This window comes from Myripristis murdjan, chromosome 24 (assembly GCF_902150065.1).
Source record: "Myripristis murdjan chromosome 24, fMyrMur1.1, whole genome shotgun sequence".
Classification (NCBI taxonomy): Eukaryota; Metazoa; Chordata; class Actinopteri; order Holocentriformes; family Holocentridae; genus Myripristis; species Myripristis murdjan.
In genome coordinates, this window is record NC_044003.1 from 3,383,701 (window position 1) to 3,397,806 (window position 14,106).

Here is a 14,106-nt window from a genome sequence, read left to right on the forward strand (position 1 = left end):
ATGAAATTAGAAGAAAATGACCACAAAAATTTGTTGATTAAAAATACACAGGAAAACAAAAAAAGAAGAAAAATAAAAGATGATTTTTAAAGAAATAAAGCGAATTTTAGAGTGAAAATAAAAACCCTGTCAAAATAATAAAGCGTTTCCTGAGTTTCAAAGGGTGAAGAAGCCATCAGATCTCAGGCGTCAGCCGGATTTAACCAGTCACACGTATTTTAATGTCATAACAGCGACATGAGTCGACTCCGGGCTGTGCTGGGACCCCTGGGGGCCTCTCAGGGACCCCCGAGTGGCCCCTGGACTACAGTTTGGGAACCACTGCTCTGGACTGCCATGCAGGACTTCAGGAAACCAACAAACTTGTATTCCAGGTTCACAGAAATGGATTTTTTTTATTGGTAGCAGTATGTGTGAGGTGCTGTCTTCAGTAGAAATATCAAATCGTGATGAAAACATTTTCTATCCAGAATAAAAAATAAAAAAATGACTACAACTAACACCTGATCAGACATTAAAACAGAATAAGTATAATATTACACACCACACGATGCTGTATATGAAATAATACGACATGTTTCAAAGTAAATGCACAGACACTCAGCCCTCCGTGTATTGCATCATTTCATGTAGAAAAATAAAGATCAGCTCTTTCCTCGCCGGAATCGCCGCCGTTTCCTCTCAGCGGGAAAACGCAGGATGGAGTTTGTGATGTGAGGAATAAAAAAAAAAAAAAAAAAGTCACGACGGTGCAAACAGAAACGACTCTCCCTCTCCGTCTGGAGGTTTTGGTCTGGTTGAGTTTTTGTTGAATCTCCTCACGTTTCTGACTCTGGAAACTGGACCGAGGTGCGGCTGGAAGCGAAGCGCCGTGCGTCTCCACGAGCTCGAGTCCCACGCTTTTGTTTTTCCGGAGGGGAGCGGGAACGCAGCGGCGCCTCCTGGTGGCCAGCTGGAGGCTACGCGCTCTGCACGGCGCTCTGCGGAGTCGAGGTCTCTGCAACAGCAAACATCACACAGGCTTTTATGTTTTAGAGCAGAAATAATGTGATTGGATAAGTTAAACCTCAGTGTTGCGCACAAAAAGCAAAATCAAATCAGGTTTTTTTGTTTTTACTCAGACTCGTCCAAGACAAATCTGAAAAACCTTCAACACGCCGTTCTCTCCTCAGTTTGGTCCGTTGAGAACGAGAACCTCACCGGGACGTTCTGCTCCAACATCAGTGGAGAACGTGCAGACCTGAGAACACCCCACACCACAGCAGCCGCAGCGCCACGGCAGGAAATAGTCCTGCCGCTTTGGAAGCCACGTGGCTGACAAAAGCATTTAAACTGAAACCTTAAAACCAGACAGAGGCGGGTTTGGGTTTGGGTGCGTTTTGGGCAGCCACGCAGGACGGCATCTATCCATTTAGTTATTTACTTTTGAATGATGACGGGACATCACATGATCAGCTGACCGCCTCAGGTCTCCACACCGGACGTCAGAGGTGGATGATGAATCGATGAACAGCAGCACATCTATCACTTTGTTCAGTACTACGACGGCGTATCACAGTCAATATAAGGAGGAAAAAAATACGCAGCTGGTTATATTCTGAGAAAAAAACTCACAAATTTATGAGAAAAAACTCAGAAAAATAGTTTTTCTTACACTTATGTTTCTTATATTCATATATAAAAGCTCCTCATGTGCTGCCCCCTGCTGGCCGTGTCTCAGGCCTGCAGCTGATCCCCTCAGCAGATTCTACTCTGACATGGGATTCAGGAACGAGGAGATCCTGCTGATCTGAGCCCAGAATCAGCAGATTGTTTTCTTCGTCTGAGGAGAGATCACGCTGCAAACGACATGCTTTTAAAGGGGCATTACACTCAACTGAAGTGAGGACCCTGTCATTGGATGGTTGAGTCTACATGGTTCTCTCAGGGATATTTATTTTTTCCCTTTTTTCCACATTTATTCCACATTTTAGCCAGTTGAGTCTAAATGGTCCTCGCTGCTGTTTTTCCATGGTGCAGCTTTTATTGTGAAATTTGAAAATGACAAAAAGCAGAACCAACAAAGTAGAAGCAGGTTCCTCTACTCGTTTTTACAGCTCTTATTGTGAAAGGTTCCACAGTCTGTCAGTGATCATGTGTTCTCTGTGATCTGATTTAAAATGCAGTGAACGACTGACTTTAACAAAACTCAGTTACAGTGACGTGTGATTCCCTCCTCCTGCTGGTCTGAGGTGTAACGGCGCCCTCTGCTGCCTGACACACGACAACACACTCCTCACTTACCTGTCTCACTGGCTGCTGACATTTAACATCACAGCCATCACCTGCAGCTACTCTCAGCTCACCTGTCGGCCTCTCAGCTCTCCTGTCTCACCTGTCTGTCTCTCAACTCTCCTATCTCATCTGTCACAGGTCACCTGTCTGTCTCTCACCTGTCTATTTCTCTCAGCTCATCTGTCTATATCTGACCTGTCCCTTTGTCTCTAAACTCACCTGTCTTTCTGTCTCAGCTCATGTGTCTGTCTCTCACAGCTCATCTGTTTTTCACCTGTCTCTGTCTCAACTCACCTGTGACCTGTCTCTCTCCGTTAACCTGTCTCTCACCTGTTTTTCTCTCAGCTCACCCATCTCTTTCAGCTCACCTGTCTGTCTGTCAGCTCACCCGTCTCTCTGTCTCAGCTCACCCGTCTCTCTCTCAGCTCACCTGTCTCACCTGTCTCTCTGTTTCAGCTCACATGTCTCCCCTGTCTCTCTGTCTCAGCTCACCTGTCTCACCCATCTCTCTGTCTCGGCTCACCTGTCTCTCTGTCTCGGCTCACCTGTCTCTCTGTCTCGGCTCACCTGTCTCCCCTGTCTGTCTGTCTCTGCTCACCTGTCTCACCTGTGTGCAGGGTGCTGGTGTTGATGCGGCTCTCCTCCAGGGTGGTGAAGCAGCGGCTCTGCTGGTCGGGGTCAGAGGTCGCGGCGTCTCCGGGCCGGTCCATCTCGCAGGTGAGCACCTTGATGGGACCCTTCCCCCCCTTCAGGTGCACCTGGATGCTGTCCTGCGGCAGCCAATCAGAGGCAGAGTTTAGACGGGGCTCGGCCACAGACACGACCGTGCCGGGTGTGTTTCCATGGTAACGGAGCTGAGGCGGCGGTTACCTCTTTGGGCGTCGGGACCTCCAGCTTGGTTTCCTCCGGCGCCTTGACGACGATCACCGTCTGCTCCTGGAACACCCGGATGTGACGGATGTCGTCGTGCGTCACGTAGGCCGACGTGAGGCGGCGCTCAGGAGAAACACACCGAGTCATGGCTCACACACACACACACACACACACACGTTTTACACAACTGTTGAGCTTTTATTTTGAAGGGACTCAGACATGAAAAGACATTTTGGTTTGTGTTCATTATGGAATTATCCGGGTGTCGTATTTGTCAGATTAAAACATGTTAAAATAATAAATCATCACTCCTGCATGAAACCAGAGCAAATCCACTGGACTGCTTTAAAAAACATGCAGCGAAGAAGTGACAGTGAATTATCAAAATAACTTTATAATTAAATAAATAAAAACTAAATAAACAAATAAAATTATAAATAAATTATTAAAAAATAAAAACAGCAAAATAACAAAAAATGTAAAATAGAAAATAAAGTTATCAAAATAAAAAACAAAAACAAAAACAAAAAACAAAAAAAAACAATTAAAGGCTGATCAGTGATGCTGATTGGCCGTAATGTTTCTCTCTGTGCTCAGTCGCCTCTCACTGGCATTTAAATTTAATTTAAGTGAGTGTGTGTGTGTGTGTGTGTGTGTGTGAGACGGTGTGAAAGGATATTGTGTGTTCTGCGTGTCGTCGGTCATGTCGAACAGCTGCTGCGCGCACGTCTTGATGAGCCCGTCCAGCGTCTGCTCCACCGTCTTCAGGTTCTCCAGCTCCCGGTGGAACCTCTGATGGCTCCGGCCCAGGAAGCTGGAGACCGGGCTCCTGCTTCTGCACACACACACACACACACACACACACACACACACACAGTATGACAGCAACACGTCATCAGTCAGTTTGTTCCTGATGATGTTTTTAATTTGTGCTTTTTAAAAACACAAATGCACGGTGACACACCTTCTCATTCAACGTTTTTTCTTTATTTTTATGATTATAACATCTTCTGGTTTGTTTAACACTTTTTCTTTTCCACATAATCCCACACGTGTTCTTTCATAGTTTTGAGGTCTTCAGTATTAAGCTACAGTACAATGTAGAAATGATATAATAAAAAGAAAATCCACTGAATGAGAGGAAGAGCTTTTGACTGGTTGTACTGGGGTCCTTAGGGATCCCAGTCAATTCTGCTGATATGCACTTTTCATAGATGGATTTTTTTTTTTATTGAGTTCATGTTTTCATGGGTCCTAATTTAAAGTAACACACACTATCGGTGGGATAGAGGCCCTCTGTCGGTCATTTTGACGGAGAAAGGTTTCCTCAACACTGATGTTCAAAGTCAGAAATACAAATAAACGTAACTTAGTTATTTTAACAAGTTACAATAATGTTGTTTTTTTCCAGATGACTTTAATTTAATAACTAATAGTGTTTTGAGAGGAATGGCCACAAGAACACATGTGGACTGCAGGCTTTGTGGCCCAAACTGCATGGGATTAGCAGAAGGTGGGCGTGTCTGCAAAGGGGAGAGAACCCATTTTCATTCACACAGCTGGAGGTCAGAGGTCAAGGGACCCCGCTGGAAACAGACATGACAGATTTTCCCCCCTTGAACTTTGGAGCGACGTTTAGCCACCCTGCCCACAACCTAACATGACACGCTCAGTATCTTTACTGTGATTAACTACGATTCATTCATAAAAAATCAATTAAAATACAAAACCATAATAAAAAGAATTGCGATACTTAAGTGAGTCAATTTTTTCCCACTCTTTTTTTTGGAGTCCAGACTTTCTAAAATCAGTCTGGATTTGATAAAACACACATTTGTTCTGTGTTCACGTGATTAAAAGAAAAGAATCACAACACCTCAGTGAGTCTGTTTTTCTCAACTATAATTCACAATCACTTTTTCTCCTTCAGCCAGGCAAGGAGGCCAATTCAAAGGACTAATAATAAAAAAAAAAAAACAACTACTACTGAGCAGCACGTACCGTGAATTATAGTTGAGAAAGAAACGGACTCACTTAAGTGTTTTTGCTTCTTTTCTGTTAATCATGTGACCTGTGAGGCCTGAACACACCGCCACACTCACATCCACTTGATGGTGTTGGCCGACTGCTTCTTGATCAGGCACACGCCGTCCAGCACGTTGGTGATGTCATACACTCGCCGTCTGCGCGTGTGCAGGCTGGCCGCCACCTGCCGCAGGTCCAGCACGCCGTCCGGAGACGCCAGCATCAGCTCCAGGAAGCGCTTGGTGAGAAAGCCCAGAGACACGTCTGAGGGCGCGCACGCACGCGCACACACACACACACACACACACACACACACACACACACACACAATCATCTGGGGTTTCTACTGGATAAATGACTGAAGCCATAAATTGATCATCAAAAATATAAACACCTTCATTTTCTGTAGATCAGCTTTTGTCCTTTTCTCTGTTCAGATCTTTATAAAATTAATACTTTGGTTTTTTTTTTTGGCTGATTCTAAGAGAAATGCACAAAAATTCCAATGTACGTATACTTTCTTGTATTTGGGCAAATGGCAATAAACATCTAATCCAATCTGCTGGTCAGATGGAGGAAGACGTTTGAAGACATCAGACTTATGCACTAAATGACTAATTAAAATAATTAAAAACTAATAAAAGTTATTAATATAGTATAGAGGTTATAAGAAACCTCCTGGCGGGTGAGCGGACAGGTGAGGGGACAGGTGAGGGGACAGGTGAGGGGACAGGTGAGGGGACAGGTGAGCGGACAGGTGAGATGGAGGAAGACATTTGGAGACATCAGACTTATGCACTAAATGACTAATTAAAATAATTAAAAACGAATTAAAAATTATTAATATAGTATAGAGGTTATAAGAAACCTCCTGGCGGGTGAGCAGACAGGTGAGCAGACAGGTGAGCGGACAGGTGAGCGGACAGGTGAGCAGACAGGTGAGCGGACAGGTGAGCGGACAGGTGAGCAGACAGGTGAGCTGACTGTGAGCAGACAGGTGAGCAGACAGGTGAGCGGACAGGTGAGCGGACAGGTGAGGGGACAGGTGAGCAGACAGGTGAGGGGACAGGTGAGCTGACTGTGAGCGGACAGGTGAGCGGACAGGTGAGCTGACTGTGAGCAGTACGTACCGTTTCTGGTGAATGTCTTGCCCCGGTTCACCTCCTTGCCTGGCGGGGGGGCGGGGCTACTGTGGAGGAGGAGAAAAGGTGATTGTGAATTACAGTTGAGAAAAAACCTGACTCACTTAAGTGTTGTGATTCTTTTCTTTTGATGATTTTTTAAATTCCTGAGTGAATATAGAGAAAAGCATCAGCTGAGAGCCTGCAGAGCCTCTGACTGGACAGAAGCTGGACTGTGGGCAGTGTGTGTGTGTGTGTGAGTGTGTGTGTGTGTGTGTGTGTGTGTGTGTGGTTTGTCCTGGCTCGGCGCTCTTTCACAAGACTACCTGTCATTTAGCAGCTAATTTCCACCGTCTGACAGACTCACTGGATGTTTATCAGAACAGATTCCAGAAGACAGTTTTTGTTCCTGCTAATAAACTGAGGGGAAAATACAAATCTTAATCAATTTAGAGAGAAGATTCTAGATGACCTAAGGAATTGCAGTTTGGCCACAAACCCTGCAGTCCACAGTGTTCTTGTGGCTTGTACAAACATCAAATCAGCATCACGTATCATAACAGCATCAAATCAGGAGACAAACAGCAGCCCAGCCCTGATATACAGGTTTAATGCTGCTGTCTCTGCTGAGGGAACATAAACTCACTCTTCCCATTGAGGCACAATGGACAGAGGGATAAACAGTGAGCACAACAGTGAGTCAGCCGCCTGCTGCCAGCCAACAGAGGATCCATCTGTTACCTTAAAGCCTCGGGCTGCGGGGGATCCTGCTCGCCTCCGTCTGAGAGCTGCAAGCCAGAAAACACAGAGTGAGCCGCTGATCTGCTCCGGCTCAGCAAACTAACAACCTCTCAGAGAGCACAGCTACACCTCAGCAGCAGAAAACAGCAACAGGATACAGGGTCAATCAATCCATTAATCAATCAATCAATAAATGAACAGGAGCGAGTGAGTCGAACACACAGGTGTGTTTGTGTTTAAGGGAGCAGCTCGGATCAGGATGCAGAGGCTTTCATCAGCTCACACGGCGGCTCGGAGGTCACCTGAGGTCACCTGAGGTCACCTGAGGTCAGCGTCTGAAACCTCCTGCTGACCTGAGCTGAGCTGTGACTTCACAGAGCGACGCGTTAGTGTGACGGTTTCCTGACCTGCTGTCCTGCGGGCGGGGCGGCGGGCGCCACAGCAGCTTCATCATCCTCATCCTCATCAGCGGCTTCGTCTTTACCGGCCCACTGCTCCTCCTCCTCGGAGGACTCGGCCCCCCAGGGGCTGATGACGCCCAGCGGGCCGTCCAGGTAGGGGGGCATGATGGGAATGGCGTCGTCGCTGACGCCCTGCGGCGTGATGTGGTCCGACAGGAAGTGATCCTCGCAGATGAACTGCTGCTCCGTCGAGTCCTGCTTGTCCGTCTCTCTGAGCGCCGCCAGCCACACCTGAACAAGGTATCAGTGTTCTCATTATCATTATCATTATTATTATTATTGGTTCAATAGATTGGTGATCAGATTAGAAACTTTACTGATTCCTGTAGCAGCAAACAGAGAGACATGAGAAAAACAAATTAAATCCTTATTTATTTTATTGTCTACCTTGTTTGTTGCATCATTGTGACCTTAGCTTTATGCTGGTCTTATTGTATATTGTCTGAGTCGCTTTGCTGAATTGTTATGTCCTACCTGGCAAGTGCTTTTGCCTTGTGCTATGCTGAAATGTCTGTGCCATGTCTGTCTCAATGTATTCCTCTAACCTATTTTCCTCCTCTATCCTTTTAAAAGGACCACAGTGGAAATAAGTCACTGACTTTTCTGTGTTAACCTTGTTAGTTTTTGCTCTTTCTTTTTAAGACATTCTCTGTGTCTTTTAAAAACTATCGATTAAACTAAACTAAACTAAACTAAACTAAATAGAACACAACAGAAAACAAAAAACTATAAATGATGAATGAGACCAAATACTTTTAACAGAACTAACTTGGTCTGCTGATGTTTAGTTGTGGCTGCTGGGTACAAGTAATTAGTGTCAGTTTGATGAGCTTTATGAAATCCAAATGATGTTTTTGTAAATGCAATATACTGGAATCATGTCTAACGTATGTTGATATATACCTGACCATCTGACCATTAATGAATTAGGTTAATAGCTACATTTCGGAGGTACAGTTAATGTGAACTAGGTCCAATACTGTATATATGTTTTTGTCTTTATTTTGTAGATTGCTGTGAGTTGTTTTTGGTTGTTGTTTGTGTCTTGTTGTGTGGTGTGTTTTTTGTAATATACTGTAATGTAAAGATAACTGTGTTGGGTGTGGACTCCAGGGAGAATAGCGACGGCCTTAGCCAAAGCTAATGGAGATCCAAATAAAGATAAAGATAAAGATAACTAGGCCCTTTTATGCCACTTACTGCATGTTTAAGACCCTTTAATATCATTTTAGTGAAATTATTGTTCTGTCGTCTCTGTTGCCCTCTTACTTCACTCTTTCTACTCGTGCATTTGCACCGTTTTACTGAACATGACAGTGAACCTGAAAATGTGGAAATATGTGAAGACCTGCACATGTGCTCTGCAGGCTCTTCACATCACGTCATGTTCACAGATTCTCATGCATCCACTCACACACACACACACACACACACACACACACACACACACACACACACACACACACACACACACACACACACACACACACACACACACGCAGGTCGAGTCCCCCTGATACAGGAAAAGAACTATCAGGCCAAAAAATCATTAATGTGGTCTTCATTAGTGATAAAGGCACATACCACATAAAATAAGACTCAAGACATTACAGACTGTTTTTTGCCTTCATTTGGCAAACATACAATCCACCAAACCCACTTATTAAAACAGCACATTAAGCTGAGATTCCTCTGCTGTGTCAATGAGCCTGTTGTCTGCTCTCCAAGGGAACGACAAGACCCAAACTGTAAAAAAAAATTAGATTTATTTTTAAATTAAGCACTGGTTGGTGGATTGTGTTAGGCCGAATTTACCATCGGAGTCTAAAGAGTTTAAAAATCGTAAATTTCAGTCTGCGAGGTGAGAGCTTCTTGAGATAATAGTCCAGTAATTTTAGGCCAAAATTGGGGTCAACCTAGGACAAATTGCAAGAGAAACAAACTCAACTGATTTTGTATCCTCAGTTTGTCCTGAGTGAGGGGGAAAAAGTCCCAAGAAATCCCATTGGTGGAAAACTTTTGAAAATCACCTATTTATGACCACATATTACCAGAAAACACTGTTTTTAACACACAGGGGAAAGGGGTTCAACATTTTACTTTCAGATATCACTATAAAAATTCACAAGATGATTACACACATAAATGCCAGAAGAGACATTTAAACAGTGAATTAAAAAGTTACTATAAATAAAGTAACCTTGAATTAAAAGGTTACTATATAACAGTAAATTAAAAGGTTACTATATATATAGAAACCTTTTAATTTACTGTTTAAATGTCTCTTCTGGTATTTATTCCTTATATTCCTTATTAGCACATATCAAATCAGATAATGTGTGATATGCATGTGTAAACAGAATAATTCAAAGAACTTGTAATTGGCTTTTTTTCTTGTCTTTGTGTGTGTAATCATCTTGTGAATTTTTATAGTGATATCTGAAAGTCAAATGTTGAACCCCTTTCCCCTGTGTGTTAAAAACAGTGTTTTTTGGTAATATGTGGTCATAAATAGGTGATTTTCAAAACTTTCCACCAATGGGATTTCTTGGGACTTTTTTCCCCTCACTCAGGACAAACTGAGGATACAGAATCAGTTGAGTTTGTTTCTCTTGCAATTTGTCCTAGGTTTTTTCATAAAATGACTGGACTATAAGCCTGGTAACGAAAAACTGCCAGGTTTTTGAACGGAGTCTGGCGAGGAGCGTCGTGACTGTCGAAGCCTCTCGGAGCCGCGACGCGGGACGTGAGAGCGGCATGGCAAGCTTCTCTCTCCATGAGAAGACATTTACTCACAGAAATAACTCATCATGTCTTTATAAACATGTTGGGACGAGCCGCACGGTGGATTTGTGGCGTGCAAGGCGGACCTGAGCACGGAGAGGAGGCGCAGTGAGAGGAGTTTTACGCAGAGCCGTGTGTGTGGAAGCGTCAGGTGTTTTACCTTGACCCTGGCGGGGTCTGCGGGGAGGCTGAAGAACCTCTTGGGCGGCCGGCTGAGCACTCCGCGGGAGCACACTCTGTTCGGACACCCGGAAACCACACACTTCACCATGGCCACCTGCGACCGGCTCCGCCGCGGCTCCCCGTCACATCCGAGGTCCGCTCGCCAGGTAAAACCCACCTGGAAGCTTTTATTTACGCGGGAGAAAAAACACCACCGTCCGGTTTGTTTATGTTGCGTTTCACGTTTTTTTTTTCCCAGACCGGAAGCGAACACTTGTTTTAACCCGGAAATACAACGGCGTTCAGCACCCAGCCCTTTAAACAATCACGGATGTTTGATTATTATTATTATTTTTTTTAATTTACTCCTGTATCTGTGTACAACTTTATGTTAAGCACATGCCTGAAATATGTGTATATTTGAATGTTTTCATTAAAGATAAAACATAAAGATACATATTTTATTATATTTTCATTCTTCAGTCCATTTCTACTTGTGACAAAAATTCCTTCAGATTCACAAAGAAAATTCTATCGATATGTTTACTATAAATATTATGTAAAATAAATAAATCAACAAATAAACACATTAATAAACAAATGAATTAATAAAATACAGAGTGTAGATTTAAATTAATGTGAAGTTTGTGACAGTTGTTGTGAACAGCAGCTTCAAAGATTCATGTAAAATATCTCCTGATATTTTTACTATTATTATCAATATTATGTGAAATTAATGAATAAATAAACATAAATAAATAAAGGAATAAATCGGGACACATGAAAATAAATCAAAGACGACTGAAAAACGCGGGATGTTTTTATTCTTCTTCGTTGAAGTTGTGTAACATGGCGGCCGGTTGTTCTCTGCTGCCCCCTGCTGGACAGAAGAGCAACGACAGCCACAAACTGCAACACAGGAAAACCTTTTAAAATTTTTTTGTATGTTTATTTATTTATTTATTTATTTATTTATTTTTAAGTTTGAGTGACCTGGTTTCATTTTCTCCACACAAGAAAAATCAGAAAATTCTGATGAAGATTTTGAAGTGATGATCCAAATCAACCGGTGGTGGGAAAGTTTAACACCAAACTGTTCTGGAAACATAAATGTTGCCCAAGAAAAATGCCCCCAATCAGCCTGATGGGGGCGCTACAATTAAAGGTCAAAACTCCTGCGCCGTAAGTCTGATTTACATGAAACTCGGTCCAGATGTGCAGGAATCTTCACTCTGCAAATCGCCTCAGAACCCATGAGGTCCGCCAGATTGGACTTTCCACTATTTAGAATTTTTCGAAAAACACATTTTTGACGTCTCCTCCTCGACCCGTCGGTCCTATTCCTTCCAAATTCACTGTGGATCATCGTTGGACAGAGTTGATCAGAAGCTGCATGAGGCTTGTTGGTTTCTTATTTAATTTTCAAGATATTGACCAGTAAAGACCAATAAGCCTCTAACAGTCTCTGGAATCACCACCTGTGGCTATATTCATTATTTTATTTTTAGTTGCCTTTGTGAAGCTCTTTGTAACTTTATAAATAAATATTAATTTCTTCTTATTATTATTATCACCATCATCATTATTATTACTGTATTGTCACCAAAGATTTTCCTGTCTGAGGTAAAACACCTGGCCTGCCCTGCTCCCGCTCTAACCCCCATGGGGTGCGCTGTTACCATGGCAACTGGTCAGGTTGTTTCCACATATAGACCTTAACCTTTTTTTTTTTTTTTTTAACTTTTCATCATAAATGTGTTTTTCTGTACATTTCTACAGCACAGCAGCACATCAAGAAGGTTTATTGTTGTTATATTTAACATGGAGGTGTAAAAATTTGACTTTTGTTATATATTTTCTCAGTTCCTGATGTGAGTGGATGTTGTTTAACTTCCAGCCAGTCCGTCTGCTGGATGGTTTTAAGTCCAAGGAGGGAGTGAAACCTCTCGCTTCGTCTGGAAGCTCTCTGCAGCAACTTTAAATATGTTATTATTATCATTATTATTTTTATTACTACTACTACTACTACTACTACTATTACTATTATCATTCCTATTCCTGTCACCATCGCCACAAAAATAATAAAAATAAAAATAGTAGTAATGATAATAACAAAGCAAGAGGTCTCACTCCCTCCTTGGACTTAAAACCATCAGGCAGACAGAACTGGCCTGGAGTTAAATGACACTGAAAAACTATATTTTTCATATTTTTTCATATATTAAATATCACAGTCATGAGTTTTCTAGAGTCTTCTTTAATCTGTTGTCATGCAAGCGGCTGCCATCACTGCAGGTTTATCCGTTAGCATAAATGAAACATGTTGGTGTTAATTACCTCTCTGTTACGTCGTGGCTGGTCCTCGCCTGCTCGGGACGGGACGGGGGGTGGGGAGTGGGACGGAGGCGAGCCAGGATCAGTGTTGCAACACAAGATTTATTCAGAGCAAGAGATGCCAACACCAGCATGATAAAAATTGTACAAACTTCACGATTCAAATGAAATATCACGTAGCAACTTTGTGACCGTAAACATACAGCAGAAATATCAACAGAACTCATGCCATGTGTAACAAAACCCATCTGCAAGAAAGAAGAGAGAAAAAGAAGGAGGAGGAGGAGGAGGGAGGGAGGGAGGGAGGGAGGAGGAGAGGAAAATGAAGGCTGTAGAAAACCCCCCCGTCATATCAGTGCACTACGCAAAAGAAACTCAAACGGTAGTAGATCAATTAACGGATGACCACAAATATTCATATGGATTTCTTTTTGCATTCTAGCATGTCACATGTTAGTGCTGAGAGTCTCTAATGTAAATAGTTACAGTTTAGCTTTTACATCTGATAGTACAATACGTAGTCTATGGACTCTTTTTAAGTGGCAGATTTGTGCTTTAACTCCCGTTTCCTCTGTATCAGTAAGAAGAATCGACTAAAGAAAAGTACAAGCGGTCAGTCTATCTAATGCAGTACTATACTGGCAGGAAGCTGCAGACACAAAGCTTTGGACAGACGTGGAGTCATGGAATGTGGCTTTGCAGTAGAAATCCAGAGGAGGACGCATTTAAAGGAAAAATCCCCCCAAAACACCGTTGCTCTGCTCAAATGCAAGACTTTTTTTTTTAGGGTTTCTCTCCGTGTTTCACTCGTCGGCATGTTTCTTCCTTCGCTGTGGATTTACCGGCCGGTCGCCAGGGGGCCTGCGTCTGTCGAGGGCCGCCTTTTTGCACCGGAAATCATCGGTAGAGGAGGCGGCGAGGGCGACGCCACATGGTTTCAGAAGCAGCCAATCATCCAGCCAATAGGAATCCACCGTTATCACAATATCAAGAGTTTTAGGGCTTGATCTGATCCGGCCCGCCTCAAGAGGAACCATAATGTCATAAAAAAACATTTATAGCAAAATTTAAAGACAAAAAAAAAAAACAGCCTTTACAGGAAACGGACTACATTTCCCATAAAGCATGCTTGTGATTTTTGATTTATCGTACACAGAATATTGTTTTATGCATGGACTTCTCTGGTTGGTGGACACGTGGTTTTTGGATTATGGGTAATGTAGTGCTTAAATAGGAATTATTCAGAAATAAAACACAAATTATTCAGAGGGAAATACGATAGTTTCACTTTCTCCTGGCTGACTAACGGCCCGTCATCGGTCAAACATTGA

General features: G+C 42.9%; 1 protein-coding gene across 2 annotated transcripts; it reads right to left on the reverse strand.

The window, feature by feature from the left end:
* Positions 1–375: 375 nt before the first annotated feature.
* Positions 376–10,719, reverse strand: e2f6 (E2F transcription factor 6). 2 transcript variants are annotated; one of them, XM_030047178.1, is made up of 9 exons: positions 10,440–10,719; positions 7,442–7,726; positions 7,035–7,081; positions 6,303–6,361; positions 5,250–5,436; positions 3,827–3,982; positions 3,145–3,259; positions 2,882–3,044; positions 376–997 (listed from the first exon to the last, which is right to left on the reverse strand). In XM_030047178.1, exons 1-9 carry the CDS (start codon positions 10,548–10,550, stop codon positions 960–962), a joined length of 1,161 nt encoding a protein of 386 aa, XP_029903038.1. In that variant the 5' UTR covers positions 10,551–10,719; the 3' UTR covers positions 376–959. The 2 variants fall into 2 exon arrangements, with proteins under 2 accessions (XP_029903038.1, XP_029903037.1); XM_030047177.1 differs by having other exon boundaries at positions 2,873–3,044.
* Between the last annotated feature and the right edge of the window lie 3,387 nt (positions 10,720–14,106).